Source organism: Symphalangus syndactylus, chromosome 18 (genome assembly GCF_028878055.3).
Source record: "Symphalangus syndactylus isolate Jambi chromosome 18, NHGRI_mSymSyn1-v2.1_pri, whole genome shotgun sequence".
NCBI classification, from domain to species: domain Eukaryota; kingdom Metazoa; phylum Chordata; class Mammalia; order Primates; family Hylobatidae; genus Symphalangus; species Symphalangus syndactylus.
The window spans coordinates 12,857,743-12,876,022 of NC_072440.2; the positions used below are offsets into that span (position 1 = coordinate 12,857,743).

The 18,280-nt window shown below is 47.7% G+C and overlaps 1 protein-coding gene across 16 annotated transcripts in view; it reads right to left on the reverse strand.

The window, feature by feature from the left end:
• The window catches only part of TBC1D22A (TBC1 domain family member 22A), a 403,669-nt gene that overhangs the window by 276,300 nt on the left and 109,089 nt on the right, over nucleotides 1–18,280 (reverse strand). For all 16 annotated transcript variants that reach the window (XM_063622512.1, XM_055252819.2, XM_055252830.2 and 13 more), the window contains one exon: nucleotides 11,916–11,986. In XM_063622512.1, the coding sequence (XP_063478582.1) occupies nucleotides 11,916–11,986 (71 nt within the window). The remainder of the gene's footprint in view (nucleotides 1–11,915; nucleotides 11,987–18,280) is intronic.

Here is an 18,280-nt window from a genome sequence, read left to right on the forward strand (position 1 = left end):
AGGCTGGAGTGCAGTGGCATGATCTCGGCTCACTGCAAACTCTGCCTCCCGGGTTCAAGTGATTTTCCTGCCTCAGCCTCCCGAGTGGCTGGGATTACAGGCACCCGCCACCACGCCCAGCTAAATTTTGTATTTTTAGTAGGGGTTTCACCATGTTGGCCAGGATGGTCTCGATCTCTTGACCTCGTGATCCACCCGCCTCAGCCTCCCAAAGTGCTGGGATTACAGGCGTGAGCCACCGCGCCAGCCTTTTTTTCCCAAATATTTTCGATGCACAGTTGGTTGAATCTGCAGATGCAAAACCCCCAGATATAAATGGCCAATTCTAATTTATAAAATAAGATGCACCCATTTCAAGCAATCAGTTTGGTGGCCTCTGACAAGGGCATCCAGCTATGTAACTCCTGCTCCAAGGAAGATATAGACACACTTCCATCCCCCCGTCCCCGTATACTTCCCAGTACCCTCTGCAGTCCATCCCAGCCCTGGCTGGGGAGGCGCTCACCTCCTCACTGTGCATGGCTGAGGCTGCCCTAGTACTCCCCAGAAATGGAGTCACTCAGGACCTACACTTCGTGCGAGCTTTTCCTTCACTCAGCAGCACAGCACCTTCTGAGACAGATCCCAGTTACGTGAATCAGCTGTGACTGCCTTTTTCTAGCTGCGTCCGTTGAACAGATCCACCAGTTTGTTAAAGATTCGCCTGTCAATGAGCGTTTCGGTTGTTTCCGGTTTGGGGTTTGTTATATTCCTGCACAGGATTTTCGTGGGTATACGCTTTGGGTTTTCATGGTTAAATAACTAGGAGTCGAGTTACTGGGCCATAACATTGGGATATGCTTAGTTTTCTAAGAAACTGTCAGCTCTTTTTCCATAGAAATTACTCCACTTTACATTCCAACAAGCAATGTATGAGAATTCCAGATACTACATAGCCTTTCCAACACTTAGTACTGTGAATCTAACTATCAGCCATGCTGTTGGGTGTGGTTTTAATTTCGTTTCCATAATGATTAGTGATACCGAACATCTCTTCATGGGGCCATCGCATCTCTTCTTTGGTGAAGTATCTGTTCAAATCTTTGGCCCAGCTTTTACTCAGGCTGTGTGTCATCTTATTACTGAGTTTGATGAGCTCTGTACACACTCTGGATACAAATCTCTTTTTCCTTTGTATTTACTGTCATTCCTCTCCCCAGTCTATGGCTTGCTTTTATGTCTCAAACAGATAAGGTCTTAAAGTTTCATGAAGTCCAGTTGATAGTTTTTCTTTTATAATTAGTGTTCCTGTATCTTCTATAAAAATGATTTTCGGACAGACGCAATAGCTCACACCTCTAATCCCAACACTTCGGGAGGCCGAGGCAGGCGGATCACGACATCAGGAGTTCGAGACCAGCCTGGGCAACATGGTGAAACCCCGTCTCTACTAAAAATATAAAAATTAGCCAGACGTGGTGGCACATGCCTGTAATCCCAACTACTCAGGAGGCTGAGGCAGGAGAGTCACTTGAACCCGGGAAGGGGAAGCTGCAGTGAGCCGAGATCATGCCACTGCACTCCAGCCTGGGAAACAGAGCAACTCTGTCTCAAAAAAAAAAAAAAGAAAAGGCTTTTTTCCTTGTTTTTTTCCTAGCAGTCTTCCTGCTGTGCCTGGCCACATCTTTCTCATCCCTCAAGTGTCTCCAGTGGTCACTTCTCCCATGAGGTCTGACTGGGCTCCTGGTCAGTAGTCACTTCTCCCACGAGGTGAGGCTGGTCACCTGGCGCTCCGGCAGCATCTAGCAGGAAGTTCACTCAGGACCAGGCCCTCATGGTACCAACCAGATGGCGGGCACACAAGCTTTCACTGGGTGAATCACATCTGAACGAGTGACTGAATGAACAAATACACCCTGGATGGCACTTTTAGCCTTTGAAGGTGTTTCCACATCTATAGTAGATATCACTATGTTAGCCACCAAACATCTACTCATCCTTGCTGGAACAGAGCCCTGAAGCTGCTCTGGAAGCCAGGTCACCCTCTGCCCTACCCTTGTGGTCCGGAGGGGAAGCCTCTTCCTTCAGGACAGGTCTTAACTGGGCTAAGCTACACGGCTAAGCCATCTTCCAGCCACCATGACTGACAATTTGGGGATGGAAAGGTGGCCCAATGCGGGAATAGAAGCCAAGCCAGGGCTCTTCTTGGCTGCTGCTGTGAATGAAAGTGAATGTGCACAGTGTGGAGTTGCGGCGGCCACCCTCTCATGGGAGGGGAGAATCACAAGCTGCAGGTCCACCGAGAAAAGCTGACCTGAAGGAGAGCAGGTCTCAGAGAGCCGCCAGGCCTCGAGCATGAAGCCAGACTCCAGCCCCATCTTCACAGCTGTGTGAGCACCGGCATTCCTTCCACCCTCCTTAAGCTTCCACTGGCATCTACTCTATATTATTAATTACGCTCAGGCACACTCGTGTTAACACATTAGGATCACACCACTGAAACTTCTTTTTCATAAACGCTTATTGAAGTATAGCATACTTATATTAAGGTGTACCCCAAAATCGTGTGAGAATTATCACAAACTGAACACATCTGTCAATACCACCCAGGTAAAAAGCCAGACCATCACCGTCTTAGCAGGCCTCTCCGTCACCACCCCTTACCTCCTCCCCTCCTAAGTGGCATTTTTTCTGTCTGGCTGCTTTCATTCAGTGTTACACTTGAAAATTAATTCATGTTATAACGCGTAACAGTAGTTCCTTCCTCCACTGTCACATAACACTGCCGTGTATGAAATCCATCCTGTTAACAAACATTTGTGCTGTTTCCAGTTTTTGCTTTAAAGATTCTTGAAGCTCCCTTTTACAGTACATGAGATGCACTTCTGCTAAGCGTATACCTGGGAGTGGGCCTGCTAGGTCTGCATACCTCTGAAAGACTTTGCTGAAGAATTTTTTTATTTTATTTATTTATTTTTTTTTTTTGAGACGGAATTTCGCTCTTGTTGCCCCGGCTGGAGTGCAATGCCACGATCTCGGCTCACTGCAACCTCCACCTCCCGGGTTCAAGCGACTCTCCTGCCTCAGCCTCCTGCGCAGCTGGGATTATAGGCGTCCGCCACCACGCCCAGTTAATTTTTTGTATTTTTTTTTAGTAGAGACAGGGTTTCACCATGTTGGCAAGGCTGGTCTCGAACTCCAGACCTCAGGTGATCCACCAGCCTCGGCCTCCCAACGTGCTGGGATTACAGGCATGAGCCACCATGCCCAGCCAAGAATTTTCAAAGTGATTCTATTCCCATCAGAAGTGTATGCAAATTCCCAATGCTCTACATCCTTGCCAACACTTGATACTGTGGAACCTTTTCACATTAGCCATTCTGATGGCTTTGCAGTGGTATCTATTAAGCTACGTTTTGTTTTCATCTGAATTTCCCAGGAGACAAAGCGATGCCATTGCATGTCTGCATCTGTGAAGTGTGAGTACAGATGTTTGAGTCCCTTCCCATGAGGCCATCTGCCTCCTCCTTTCTGATTCACAGGCGTTCATATCCAGATAGTCCACACGAGAGCCCTGCTGTAAACAGCCTCCTTCTGTGACTTGCCTTTTCACCCTATTAATGACGTCTTTGATGAAGAGAAGTTCCTCACTTTAATGTAGCCCAGTTTATGATGGGTCCTTTCCCTTTAAAATCACGGCCATACTCCCACTGCCGTTAAGTCCTCTTCTACAACAGGAATCAGCAAACTACGGCCCACCACCTATTTGCGTAAATAAAATTTTGCTGGACACGGCACAGCCCATCTATTTATGTACTGTATGTGGCTGCTTTTGCCCTATCGCAGCACAGTGGAGTGGCTACAAGAGACCGCACGGCCCACAGGCTCCAATATTTACTATCTAGGCCTTTACAGAAGACATTTGCCAACCGTGTTCTAAAACATCCATTCTGAAGGCGACACTGGCTTCCATCATACGCATTTCTATGTCACCTTTCCCCAATTTGTGAGTATTTTGATGATTTCTAATTGTCCATTATTCTAAAACACACATCAGCTAACAATGTCAATTACTTCCTGAAGTAAACTTCCTACAGTGAACGTTTAGCTCAAAGGAATACGGGATACCTTCAAGGTTCATGATGCGTGATTTCCAAGTAGCCCTGGCAGAAAGGGCATCGGGTCACAATAGCCTGGTTACACGCGTGTCAAACACATCCCCAACCCAATGGGAGGAGGTGACCCAGGGGAGAACACGCTCTCCAGAAAACAATCGCTCGGTGAATTACGGTATTCTGGAGAGGGACACAGAACAGTCTAGCTGCCAAGATGCACTAGAGAGGGACACTCAGAGTCCTCGTGATGGAGGAAAGATGTGGCCATTATTCCCACCTGGCCTCTATTTTCCCATAAAATGAGGAAATAGTAGTATTCCAAAGAGCGTATTGATTCGCATAATTCTAACAGTGACTGGCTGGGCGCAGCGGCTCATACCTGTAATCCCAGCACTTTGGGAGGCAGAGGCGGGCAGATCACGAGGTCAGGAGATCGAGACCATCCTGGCTAACACGGTGAAAATACTAAAAATACAAAAAATTAGCTGGGGGTGGTGGCGGGCGCCTGTAGTCCCAGCTACTCGGGAAGCTGAGGCAGGAGAATGGCGTGAACCCAGGAGGCGGAGCGTGCAGTGAGCCAAGATCGCACCACTGCACTCCAGCCTGGGCGACAGAGTGAGACTCGGCCTCAAAAAAAAATAAAAATTCTAACAGTGACAAAAAGAATAACCAGCCCCGAGTGTGCATAGAAGTGCCAGGCATGGTTCTGCGGTGCCTTCTGGGTGGTTATTTAATGACCCACACACCTGAGCATCTCCAGAATCAGGCCTCTCTCACTGGGACATGCTGGTGGATTGCCAGATGCAGAGCTCCTTCTGTTGGGTCCCCAGCCCTGCCCCCAGCGATGGGAAGGCATAAGATTACAAGGGGGGGCGGCGACGGCCAGACCTGAGTGAAACAAGCTTCTACTTCAAGTTCAAGCCAACTTCACAGATAACCCTCTCAGAGCCACAGGCTTCATCCAGACCCGTCTTCACCTTATTGTTATTTCAAGCCTGTCCGTCTCTTGGCAATAACAATTACATAAGATTACTTCTTTTTCTTTGCCCCCAAATTGCCATACCCGTCGGTGAATTAAGGAAGGGCTGAGTCCTCACCAGGCTTCGTGCTTCACAGTGCTGCTTTAATCCCACTAATCACTGAAGGCCGTCACTGTCCCTATCTGCAGACGAGGAGACAGGCTCAGGAAACGTGGTTAACATGCCCAGAGTCGCACGGACACGAAGGCAAACTCGAGCCAAGCCCCAGCTCCTGACCTGAGGAGAGCCATGTAATCCCAAGTCACCGAAGACCTGGGGACAAATCTGCACGCTGAGAGCCACCCACAGATACACACAACAACAACATTCATTCACCCAGCCTCAGCCACTCTCCCACCTGCTGCTCAGCCCTGGATATAGAGATGCTGAAGACTGGCCAGGCTCACAGGGGACTGTCCATCAGTGGGTGGACACAGACCCCACGGTCCTTTCTCCACACTCTGGCCATAGAGAGTCTGTGAAAATCACATCATTTTAATACCACCACCCCGAAAAACTTTCCAGTTGCTTCTAATCACGCCCAGCATAAAAGCCCAGGCCCTGCCTAGGCTGACGGCTCCTGCGGGCCTGGCCCTTCCTGCCTCTCTGACCAAGAGGCTGAGACTCGTCACTCACCATGGCCCCTCCCACTTTTACTTCGCTGCTTAAATGTTCCTTAAATGCCACACCTCTCCTGCCTCAGTGCCTCTCCCTGACCTTACTGTTCCTCTGCTAGGACCCATTTCATCTAGATCAGGGGTCAGCGAACTGACCATCAACCAATCCTGCCCACCCGTTTTTGTAAATAAAGTGTTACGGGAACACAACTACGTGCTTTCCTTTATACAGATTCCTTGTGGCTGCTCTGGGCCACAATGGCAGAGATGAGCTGCAACAGACCACAGGGGCCACCAAGCCCAGGGTGTTGACTGGCTGCCCTTTCGAGGACAGCCGCTGTCTGCTGCTCTCAGTCTGTGCAAGGCCAGCAGCCACCTTTCCACAAGAGCACCCTCTCTCGGTCTCCACCTCCCCAGCTGTGGGAGGAGCCCACGGCACTGCTTCCTGTTACTTACTGTTCTCCCTCTTCATCACCTGTGTCTGGTGGGCACTACTCCCCGATGGGAAACACAGTGAGGGAACGGGTAAGCCCTCCCCAAAGAATGAACCAGACAGGAATGCACCCCCAGGCGCCTGCACATCTGCCTCACTTGCTCCTCTAAGTCCTGGCTCAGTCGCCTCCTCAGTGTGGCCCTCCCTGACCGCTACCCACCTACTTCAACAGCCCCTTCCCCGCCTCAGCCCTCACCATCCCACCAAGCTGATCCCAGGCCTTTCCCTACAGCACTCCTCACCTTCCACAGCACATCAAATCTACTTCTCGGTGTACTGTTTGTCTTCTCCCACCAAAATGTGAGGTCCACGAGGGCGGAATGTTCGTCCAAGGGCTTGGAACGCTGTTTGCCCCACAACGGACCCTCAGTCCTTCCTCGCTGAGTGCAAGAGTGATCACGACGTGCAGTGATCCCGTCAGACCCAAAAGTGGCCACAGCCCTGAGACTCAGGGAGAAAGACGCGTGCGCTCACTTGGGACAAGTAAGAACAAGCATACGCTTCCGGGTTTGGTTTTGACAGTGGAGAAGACAGAGATGGAGAGAAAGAGACAGAGCACGGAAGACACAGGGAAATGTGTGCGGGCTGGCCGGGAGCGAGGTCAGAAACAGAGCCTGGCCAATGATGGGTGTGAAGCTGCGTGCAGCAGCCAGGAGAGAAAGCCTGTGTGCCAGTGAAGGGGCCCGGCCTTCAACACAGGGCAGCGTGGGCCACCCGGGGTGATCAGCTAGGCCGTGGTGTAGGCAGCCTGACATCAACTGCATTCAGTGGCAACAAAAAATCCATAGTGAACTTGCAAGAGGGCTCTCAGAAACACTTCCCACTCCCTAAAATGTAAACTTAACTTGAAACACAAATTCTAAAAGGCAAGTACGTCATCATCGGAACGCAGGCAATAAAAACCCTACCCGTGCTCCTGACACTCCCATCCCTAAAGGAAAACACACATATGCAAGTTGAGGCCTTTCAATAATTAAGCAAGACTAGAAATTATGCAAATGAAATACATTCAAGTATGCAATGAATTTTAAATGACAGAACTACAGAAAACTTAATTGCTGTATTAGCATGCTATAAAAACACTAATCATAAACGTAAAACAATGCATGCATATACTTATATCTAAATTGTCCTGGTGACACAAAAATCAAATTGTTCCCTCCCATTGTGTTCATATGCAAACCTACCTCAATACACTGCAGAAAGAAAAGATAATACTGGAGTTTCACTCATCGTTTTTAACCATTAGACTCACTAATGCAAATGTTCAATGTTTAATTAGTTTTTGTGCCATGTTTCTGAAATACTTATTTTAAAAAGAGCCAGAAATAGGATTCTGTATAGCAGTAATTTTTAAAAAGTTACTACCCTGCTTGCATAAAATGTAAACATTAAGTAGTATTACTAGTGGCTTCATGGTATGTTCTAGACTAGATGTTAGTTTTTCATAAATGACAAGTCATGTTTCTTGTCCTTCTTCAGGGAAGTGGCACTGCCCACTCATCAATTAAAAATGAGGCTACTAGAATCATGTTAATGACAAATCATAAACACAATGAAAAAGGATCATTAGTTTGCCAGACCCTGAAACAGGTTCCCATCCAAGCACAGCTTTCGTTATCTGCCTTTCTAAGCTGGACAAATGATAAATTCTCAACTCTGGGCGTAACTGTGAACCTGTGGATCCTGGAAGGACTCATGGACTGGGACAAATCCCTCCCATCTTGCCCTACTCACCCGAGCCCTCCCAGATGACACGCTCATGGCTCTCAGCGAATCTTACTCAGCCTCTCTCCTCCAACGCGGGCCCTCCAACACCCCAGGCCAGCTCTCCTGCCCAGGTACCTCAGCCCAGGTGTGTGCTGCCTGCAGTGGCGGGCATAGCGCATGACTTTCAATGACCTGCTTCCCAGGTGGCTCATGTATGCCCCACCCTGCCCCACTGGAGCCTGAGTGTCCTAGAGCAGCCGTCTCCAGCCCTGGGCACACGTGAGAACCCCCAAGAACCGAGGTGACGGTATTTCCTGAGCTCCCCAGGTGATACTAACGTGTGACCAGAATGGAAATCCACAGGTGAAGAGGGCAGGCCTGAACCTCCCACACCTTCGCCTCCCATCCCCCGCCTAGCCGCAGCATAGGCACTCTGTGGGCTGCATGGTTCACAGCATGCTGGAGTCAGTCAGCACCCTGACGCCTGAGTCCACCCTAGAGATTCCAATTTGCTTCATGGGCCCGGACACAAAGATCGGGAAAAGCTCCCAGAAGAGTTGAATGGGAAGCCAGGTTTAAACCTTGGGATTCAGGGAATGATAAAGAGGCATCCTTGATTGGGGAGACCCCTTCCCTGCTGAGTTCCCAGTCCTCACCATTGTTCCCAGAGGTTCTTATAACCCCAGCACCTGCAGAGGGCCTGGCTGAGGGCAGATGTGTGAGCAGCACGTGCTGACTCAGGGATGGGTGACTGGCACCGTGCACTGTGCTCCCCAGATCTCTCCTCTTACAGAAGGCCCAGAGCCATGGTGCAGCATGACTGCCTGGGGAGCTGGATGGCATCAGTGCTCACCAACACAGGGCGCGGAGCGTGGCAAATGCACAGTGAGCACTTGTTCCCAGAAAAAGAACCAACGTTCCTTGCTCCCTACTCTAGCTGCCAGGGTCCTCGTACCCCAACCCCTGTAGCCTTTGGCCCCTCAACTCCCTTCCCTGTCCCTTCCCAGTTTTTCCTGTCCCAGCTCTAGTCCCCTCCCCCAAGAGCCTGCCGGAAGCAGCCTCCCCTTACAACCAGCACTGCTCCTACGAGCCAGACACTGGGCAATAACAGCCTGGTCCCTGAGTTGCCTGCCCACATGCCTGTCCACAAGAATCTCTGAATGCATGGTCTGACGCAGGGCAAGCACTCAGTAAGGGACAGACACAGGGCAGCAGCGCACTGGACAGACACAGGGCAGCAGTGCACTGGGAGCACAGGAATAAGATCCTGAGAGAATGGGCTCCGTCTCCATGTAGCCTAGGTCTGTCAGGGTTGGAGGGGGCAAGACAAAAAGGCAGGCCTTCTACTCTCTGTTCTGCAGGCCCCAGGGGGAAAACTTGGTCTTCTTCCCTGCCTGCTATTTCCCAGCACCCGACACAGTGCCTAAAACACAAAGTGCTCAATAAATGCCAATGGATGAATGAATGAATGGATGAATGAATGAACTAACCAACGGCTCTTTCGAGGCTTTACTCTTCCAGAAACACAGGCTCTCCACTCCCAGTTTCATCCTTCAGAATGAAACCCAAGCAATGGGGTGGGTAGGGAGGGCAGTAGGGCGGCTGTCACCTGGCCTCCTCTTGGGCCCCTCTACCCCAGCCTGTGTTCCTGCTTGTCCCACCCCTACTGCGTGCCCCAGCTCTCATGGCCTCCCTACTTCCCACTAGCAGAGAGAACACTAACAACCCTTTTGAGATGCCACATAAGATGCCACCTTCCCCAAGAGGCCTTACTTGGCATCCTCATGAACCCTTTCTTAGCACCCCACATTTGCAATGACAAGCTTTGCTCCTTGACCTAACGTTTATTTTCTACTCATCTGTCAATCTAAGCTCTGAGAGGGCCAAGAACCACCACGTTCATCCCTATCCCTTGTGACTGCAAGTCTCCACACCCTCCTCTCCTTCCCCACCTGCCGCGGCCTTGCGCATCCCAGGTGTGAAGTCCCCTCTTAGCAGAAGCTGACCCTCAGCACTAAACTGCCCCCACGCTGTGGTACTCCTCCACCCCCTGGTTCATACTTGTGTCCTGTCCATCCTACAGTATGCAGTCCGGCCTCCACCACCACTGTCCCACCACAGGTCTGCAGCACCTGACCTCCTCCCAATGGCAGGCTAGTGTCTAATTCATCTCCATCTCCCAAGCAAAGGCCCCTGCAAGCAATGATGGTTAAAGGACTACACGTGTCTGTCCTTTCATAAGTCAATGCTCTGAGAATGCTCAGGCTTTCTCTTGTGAAAGGAAAATACTTGGGCCCCCAAGATCACTATAAAAAACTCAAGCTAGAAACTGCTTAGCGCAAACCTGCCTCCCATTCTATTCAAAGTCACTCCTCTGCTCACTGAGACAGATGCACACCTGATCTGCCTCCTTTGGAAAGGCTAATCAGAAACTCAAAAGAATATAACCATTCATGTATCACCTATCTGTGACCTGGAAGCTCCCTCGCCACTTCTGACATGTACTGATGGATGTCTCGTGTCTCCCTAAGTGTATGAAACCAAGTTGTGCCCTGACCACCTTGGGCACATGTCGTCAGGATCTCCTAAGGCTGCGTCGCCAGTGCGCCCTCAACCTTGGCAAAATAAACTTTCTAAATCAACTGAGACCATCTCAGATCTCCTGGGTTCACACTCTCACTTGCCTCGCCAGGATTCCTGGCTCAGACTCCACCTACACCCACCTACCCTCCTGTCCACAACCAGCAGAGTGGGGCTGTCTGTCACCTCCCCTTCTACTCCTCTGTCCACTGAAACCAGAGTGTCCATTTCCACATCAACCCCTGTGCTACACACATTAGCGAAGTGGAACCACAACCCACAGAGGCTGAGAATTAGAGGAGAATGAACGGTATAAAATAACTCACGTGAGACTTTCCTCCTAGACACGGCACATCCTTAATAAAGAGAAAACTGCAATTCGGTGTTTTCATCAAAACTTCCTACAAACCAACCTGAGAAGTCTGCAACCTATCTTAGGGGACATTTAGAAAACTGGATATAAACTGGAAAACTAGGTTAAAATAAAAAAGCACAAAACAAAAACATAAGCAAAGGCAGCAAGTCTAATTTTAATTGCAAGAGAATATTTAATCAATAAATATTCGCTGTTCAGAGCTGCATCTGCATTTAGGATTACGAGGTACTAAGCTGCAAATTTATTAAGACTCATTAGACAGAAAGTCTTTTAAATACTAAAAGTCAGACCCAATTTAGAGTAAACACTTAGAGCTCCCTACTGACTTAGCTCCAAAAATAATGAAAAAGGAAAAGAGAAGCAAACTGTCTATAAACAATTCTGAAATGGTGGGCAGGGCCAAACTCACTTCCAATGGTAAGCCTGAGCTAAGTGTACAAGGGCATGCTGATGGTCACCACCGCCTACCCCAACCTTTCCCCAAGGACTTCCAGACCGGCAGCTCAGCGCCAGAGCTGAGGCAGCCAGAACTCCGCACTCCACCACAGAAACACAAACCACTTCTCTTGTCCATTTTTTTTCTTTTCCTAACAACACTAATACTTACAAAAAAAGAAAGAAAAAAAAAAAAAACTTGGTCAAACATATGTCCTTGTTTTCAGCATATTTGAAACAAATTTAAAACATATTTCCCTGTTTCAACTCCTCGGAGTTGAAACAACCATCTATGCTGAAACCTTTCTATATCACAGGCTGGAACATAGAAAGATTTTCTAATAAAATCTGAGGAAAAAATACAGTTGTCATAATTATTACCTATCCTTGTTTTCCGCCAGTCCTGTCAAACCAAGCTTAAAATTAAGCAAAGAATGGAAAATGTCAGCTTAGCCACAGCAAAGACCTTTATCACTGCAACAAAGCCAGGGCAAACCCATGGGCTGTGGCTGTCAGGCCCTACTCAGGCCAGATGCCCGCAGTCCCTGTGCACAGGAAGGAGGCGCTGATGGGCGGTGTGGTGGGACTTACTGAGAGGAGCTTCCACGTCATTGGACGCACTGGCTTAGGGATTCCGGACCAGCTCAACTTCCGTAATTCCTCTGTTGATGAAAAAAGAGACAAGGAAAAACAAGATTTGCAAAAGGTTAGCAAACCTCCCTAGTGCTTTAACACATTCCACCTGTTTTATTAGGAGGCAAGGAGCCCCATAAGCAAATTAAACTAAATGACCAACATTTCAGATACGATTGATTTCAATATCTGAGACAAGGTAAGTGACCATTCTATTCAAACCAAGCTACAGGTTTACATACAGAATCCAAGAGTACATGTTTGCAAAAGGCATCCCCAGTATCCCTGGAGCTACCCTGGAACACGTGAGGCCCCGTGACCCCTTCCTCCTTCAACCAGGGAAGTCCAGAGTACACTGGCCTCCTTCCCTCCCACCTCCTTCTCCCCCTCCCTCCCACCTCCTTCTCCCCCTCCCTCCCACCTCCTTCTCCCCCTCCCTCCCACCTCCTTCTCCCCCTCCCTCCCACCTCCTTCTCTCCCCCCTCCCACCTCCTTCTCTCCCCCCTCCCACCTCCTTCTCTCCCCCCTCCCACCTCCTTCTCTCCCCCTGCTCCCACCTCCTTCTCTCTCCCCCTCCCACCTCCTTCTCTCCCCCTACCTCCTTCTCTCCCCCTACCTCCTTCTCTCTCCCCCTCCCACCTCCTTCTCTCTCCCCCTCCCACCTCCTTCTCTCTCCCCCTCCCACCTCCTTCTCTCTCCCCCTCCCACCTCCTTCTCTCTCCCCCTCCCACCTCCTTCTCTCCCCCTCCCACCTCCTTCTCTCCCCCTCCCACCTCCTTCTCTCCCCCTCCCACCTTCTTCTCTCTCCCCCTCCCACCTCCTTCTCTCTCCCCCTCCCACCTCCTTCTCTCTCCCCCTCCCACCTCCTTCTCTCTCTTCCTTCCCCCTACTCTCTCCTGAAGGCTTTTTCCCCAATCTGATCATGTTAATTGGTTTTCCTTTCTTTCCTCCATCTCAACTTTCCATATGCTATTTAAGCATACATATATGATGTGGTTTTTCTCGCTACTGGTTTTGAAAGAAATTGTCTCATGGAGATAAGCTTGTCTTTATACACCATTAATTAAAGATGTGGCCATATTCTACACAGACAACAAAGTCTTCAAGGTAGTCTAATACAAGTCAATGAGGCTTTATAAATACCTACAAGTAGAGAAAAATCACGAGCGGTGACGGGCTGGCCAGAGGCAGAGGGGTCCTGGAGCAAGGTCCAGCACCTCCAAGGGCAGGCAAGGACAAGCGTTGGGGCAGAGGGGTAAGGATGTGGGCCCTGCATTCCATCGACCTTCCGAGTCTCCTTGAGTGTCCCATTCCCGTGCCCCAAATGGCAAGAGAATCCATTTCAATGTCTAGGTATAGCAACACTTGCCCAGTCCCACGGAAACTCAAGTAATTATTTCTTTAAGTTGGGAATCTACCATTAGGTTGTTTTCCTGACAGCTTGGAGCTAACGATTAATAACAGGAATAAAAGAAATGATTAAAGAGAAGACTTTGCTAATATAATCAACAAAATACAAAGTCCTGACATCTAATCTTTTTCCAATTACTGAAGTCTAAGTAAAATAAGTACAGAATAATTGGGCGATAGTCGCGGCAATAACTTGCATTTTGCAGCAATCTCAGAAAATATCAAATCTTCCCCAGTACCCTAAGGATATTATGAAAAGCAGGAGCCTCATATCCGAACAATGTAATGTTCACCAACCATGTTCCCCGTGTCTCTCCCTCAGCATAACTCTGGTTTTCTGATTATGGTTTATGAGAAAAAGCTGAGAGGAAACTCATTTGTTAATGTTCTCTGAACCTCTCTCGTCACTGGAAGAAATTCACAAAAATTCAAAAATCTTGAATATATATAATGAGACAAGGCTCAAACTCTGCTCAAGCTTTGGTGTTAAAAGAGAGCTTTCATACATATTATCTTATTTGATCCTCAAAACAAGCTTGTGTTACTTAGTGCTGTGATCACTATTGTATACAAAAGAAATAGCCTCAGAGAGGTTAAGTGACTTGACCAAGGTCACACAGGAACTAAGCAACCTTCAATACCAGGGTCTTTCCACTACGTCCCTTCCATTCTTAAAAAGACTTTTGTAGCACAGACAAATCTCACTTCTGAATACAGACAAAAAGAGCCAAAATAAAATCTTAGTAGATCAAAGCACAGCAGCAGGATATTCAAAGAATAATACAGGTAAAGAATGAAGGAGGGACGGTTCAACGTCGGGAAATCTTGTAGCTTTACCAACATGCTGAATGGGGTTGACAGGGAAGCCACGTGAACATCCTCATAGGTGTTTGGTACATCTTTCTAGCAGAATCCCAGCTGTGCAAAGTAACCACACTTCCCTGCAGCAGCCCTGGGGGTGGGGAGTCAGCCCAAAGGACGCTGAACCCACAGGTGGGCCTGGTTGGAGACCCGCAGAGCTAGGCCACACCTCACCAATGGCTGAGTCAGCAATGGGCCTAGGCGCCTACTTAAGCCACTGAGCACAGACAGCTGAGGGCTTCTGAGAACACTCCACCCGGCTCTTGGGAAGTTCCTGGAGGCAACCCACTCCTCTTTCCTTGAAAGCTACCAGGGTCAGAACTGTTGCAACCATCTGCACCCAACCAGCCTGAGGAACGACGCCAACAGAGAGAGAGGCAGAACCGAGAGAATGGCAGGAAACAGAGTTCTGAGATAGGCAAGATGGTCAAATACAGGAACATTCAAAAATGTTCTCCGTAACAGAACGATTTATATTATTTTGGGTATATACCCAGTAATGAGATTGCTAGGTCTTTGTATGCGCATGTGTCTATGTAATAGAATACACTGTTGCCATAGAAAAGAATGTCTGTCTTTTTGTGCGCATATGAAGTAAGTTTATCTAAATTATGAATTGAAAAGGGAACAATCTGTAGATACCATGATTATTTATGTAGGCACATACGAGAATCTGAAAGCACAGGTAGAATCTGGGGAGGGGTTCCCAGGATGGAGTCAAGGATGGTAGAAGACTTACTTTCCACTGTACGCCCTACGGTGTTTCCACAAAACTACAAAGTTTCTGTGACATCGCCACTTTAATCTCCGATTTGTCAAATTCCATGCAGCTCTCAGGGCCCATCGCAAGACCTGCCACATCTAAGATGCCTTCCTGACAACTACAGTCCTCACTCACTTATCTCTTCTGTGAGCGCCAATGACAGGGGGTGTCATGAGCACCAGCCTTGTCTCCTAGAAGTAATGTATGTGCTCCTGAAGGTCAGACTCCACCACTCCGCTTTTTGTCTGTCTCCAGTTAAGTGCTGGACAGAATGCTCCATCCTTTCCTTCTCCCCTTTAGAGATCTGTTTGTTTGTTGGGGGGTGTGATATTTTGAAATCAAAGTATAATTTACATATAATAAGCATATTGCTAGGCCAGACGCAGTGGCTCACACCGGTAATCCCAGCACTTTGGGAGGCCAAGGAGGGTAGATCACTAAGGTCAGGAGCTCAAGACTAGCCTGGCCAACATGGTGAAACCCCATCTCTACTAAAAATACAAAAATTAACCAAGCATCATGGCTGGCGCCTGCAGTCCCAGCTACTGGGGAGGCTAAGACAGGAGAATCATTTGAACCTGGGAGGCGGAGGTTGCAGTGAGCCGAGATCACGCCACACTGCACTGCAGTCTGGGTGAGAGTGAGACTCTGTCTCAAAAAAAAGAAAAAAAAAAAGTATTGCTGCCCTCAGACAAGACATAGAACATGTCTATTGCCCTTTTCTAGTCGTTCTTGGCCCCCACTCCAAGTTAACTGCCTTCTGATATCTATCACCACAGACGGGATTTGCCTGTTCTTGCAATTCATATAAACAGTACAGACAGTATATATCCTTTGTGTCCTATTTCTTTTGCTCAGAATGTGTTTGTAAGAGTCACACATGTTGCCAGTACCAGTAGTTCATTCTTTACAAGCAGTAGAAGTATTCTAAGAATATACCACAACTTGTTTACACATTCACCCATTCTTAGACTTCTGTGTTAGTTGCTGATTTTTACCTTGAATAGGCTGCGATGAACACGCCTGTGGATGTACATTTTGTGGGTGTAGGTCTCCATTTCTCCTAGGCAGGTATGAAGGAGTGGGAACTGCTGGGTCATAGGGCAGATGTACATCTCCCTTTATTTAAAAACTGCCTTTTTGCAATCTATGCACCTGACAAAGGTCTGACATCCAGCATCTATAAGCAAATTAAATTTACAAGAAAAAAACAACCCCATTAAAAAGGGGGCAAAGGACATGAACACTTTTTAAAAGGCCAGGCGCAGTGGCTCACGCCTGTAATCCCAGCACTTTGGGAGGCTGAGGCGGGCAGATCATTTGAGGTGAGGAATTCGAGACCAGCCTGGGCAACATGGTGAAATCCCGTCTCTACTAAAAATAGAAAAATTAGCCAGGCGTGGTGGCACACACCTGTAATCTCAGCTACTTGGGAGGCTAAGGCAGGAGAATCACTTGAACCCAAGAGGTGGAGGTCGCAGTGAGCCAAGATTGCACCACTGCACTCCAGCCTGGGTGCAGAGTAAGACTCTGTCTCAAAAAAAAAAAAAAAAAAAGACATACCTGTAGCCAAACAAACATATGAAAAAAAGCTCAACATCTCTGATCATTAGAGAAATGCAAATCAAAACCACAATCGGATACCATCTCATATCAGTCAGAATCATGATTATTAATGGTGGTGAGGTTATGGAGAAAAAGGAACACCTTTACACTGTTGATGGGACTGTAAATTAGATCAAACATCATGGAAGACAGTGTAGCAATTCCTCAAAGACCTAGAGACAGAAATACCATTTGACCCAGCAATCTCATTACTGAGTATATACCCAAAATAATATAAATCGTTCTATTACAAAGACACATGTGCATCTATGTTCATTGCAGCACTATTCACTATAGCAAAGACATGGAATCAACCTAAATGCCCATCAATGAGAGACTCCATAAAGAAAATGTGATACATATACACCATGGAATACTATGCAGCCATAAAAAGAAATAAGATTGGCCAGGCACGGTGGCTCACGCCTGTAATCTCACCACTTTGGGAGGCCAAGGCGGGCCGATCACGAGGTCAGGAGATCGAGACCAACCTGGCTAACATGGTGAAACCCCATCTCTACTAAAAATACAAAAAAAAAAAAAAAAAAAATCAGTTGCGCATGGTGGTGGGCACCTGTAATCCCAGCTACTCAGGAGGCTGAGGCGGGTGAATGGTGTGAACCCGGGAGGTGGAGCTTGTAGTGAGCTGAGATCGCGCCACTGCACCACTCCAGCCTGGGTGACAGAGCGAGACTCTGTCTCAAAAAAAAAAAAAAAAAAAAAAAGGAACAAGATTATGTCCTTTGCAGAGACATGGATGGAGCTGGAGGTCATTATCCTTACCAAATTAACGCAGGAACAGAAAACCAAATACCACATGTTGTGAGGCCTACTGGAGGGCAGAGGATGGGAGGAGGGAGAGTATCAGGAAAAGTAACTAATGGGTCCTGGGCCTAATACCTGGGTGATTAAAGAATCTGTACCACAAACCCCCATGACACATTTTACCTATGTAACAAACCTGCACATCCTGCACATGTATCCCTGAACTTAAAAATAAATAAGTAAATTAATTAATTAAAATAAATCTGCCATGAGGTTCTTTAAAGTGATTGCACCATTTTACACTTCCCACCAGCAACGTATGAACATCTGAATTGTTCCACGTCTGGCCAAAATTTAGCATTGTCAGTCTTTTCATTTTAGCCATTCTAGTAAGTGTTAAATGGCATCTGATTGTGATTTCACATAGCAATTTTATGATGATTAATGATGTTGACCACTGAAGAGATTTTCATGTGTTTACTGGCTATCTCTATACTTTTTGTGAGGTGTATGTTGAAATCCTTTACCCATATTTTATTGGGTCGTTCAAAATTTTATTATTGATCCATGAGTCTGTTTCTAATTACTAATTTTTCTTCTGATTATGGGTCATATTTTTCTGTTCCATTGCATACCAGTTACTTTTTTTGAATACCAGATATCCCAAGTATCAATTTATTGCCACTGTGATACTGGAACCGGATCTTGTAAAAACTTCTCCTTTGTCAGCTGGCGTGATCTCATCCTATTCAATAGAGAGGGCTGGAGGGACACGAATGGTGTCTTCCAGCTTCATATGGCTCATTCGCCAGGTTGCTGCAGGTGCCGTCTCTCCAACACTCGATTCCCACCGCTCTTGGGATTATTCAGCTCACTGCTTTCTGGTGACTTTCCCCAGCTCATAGAATCCCACCCTACT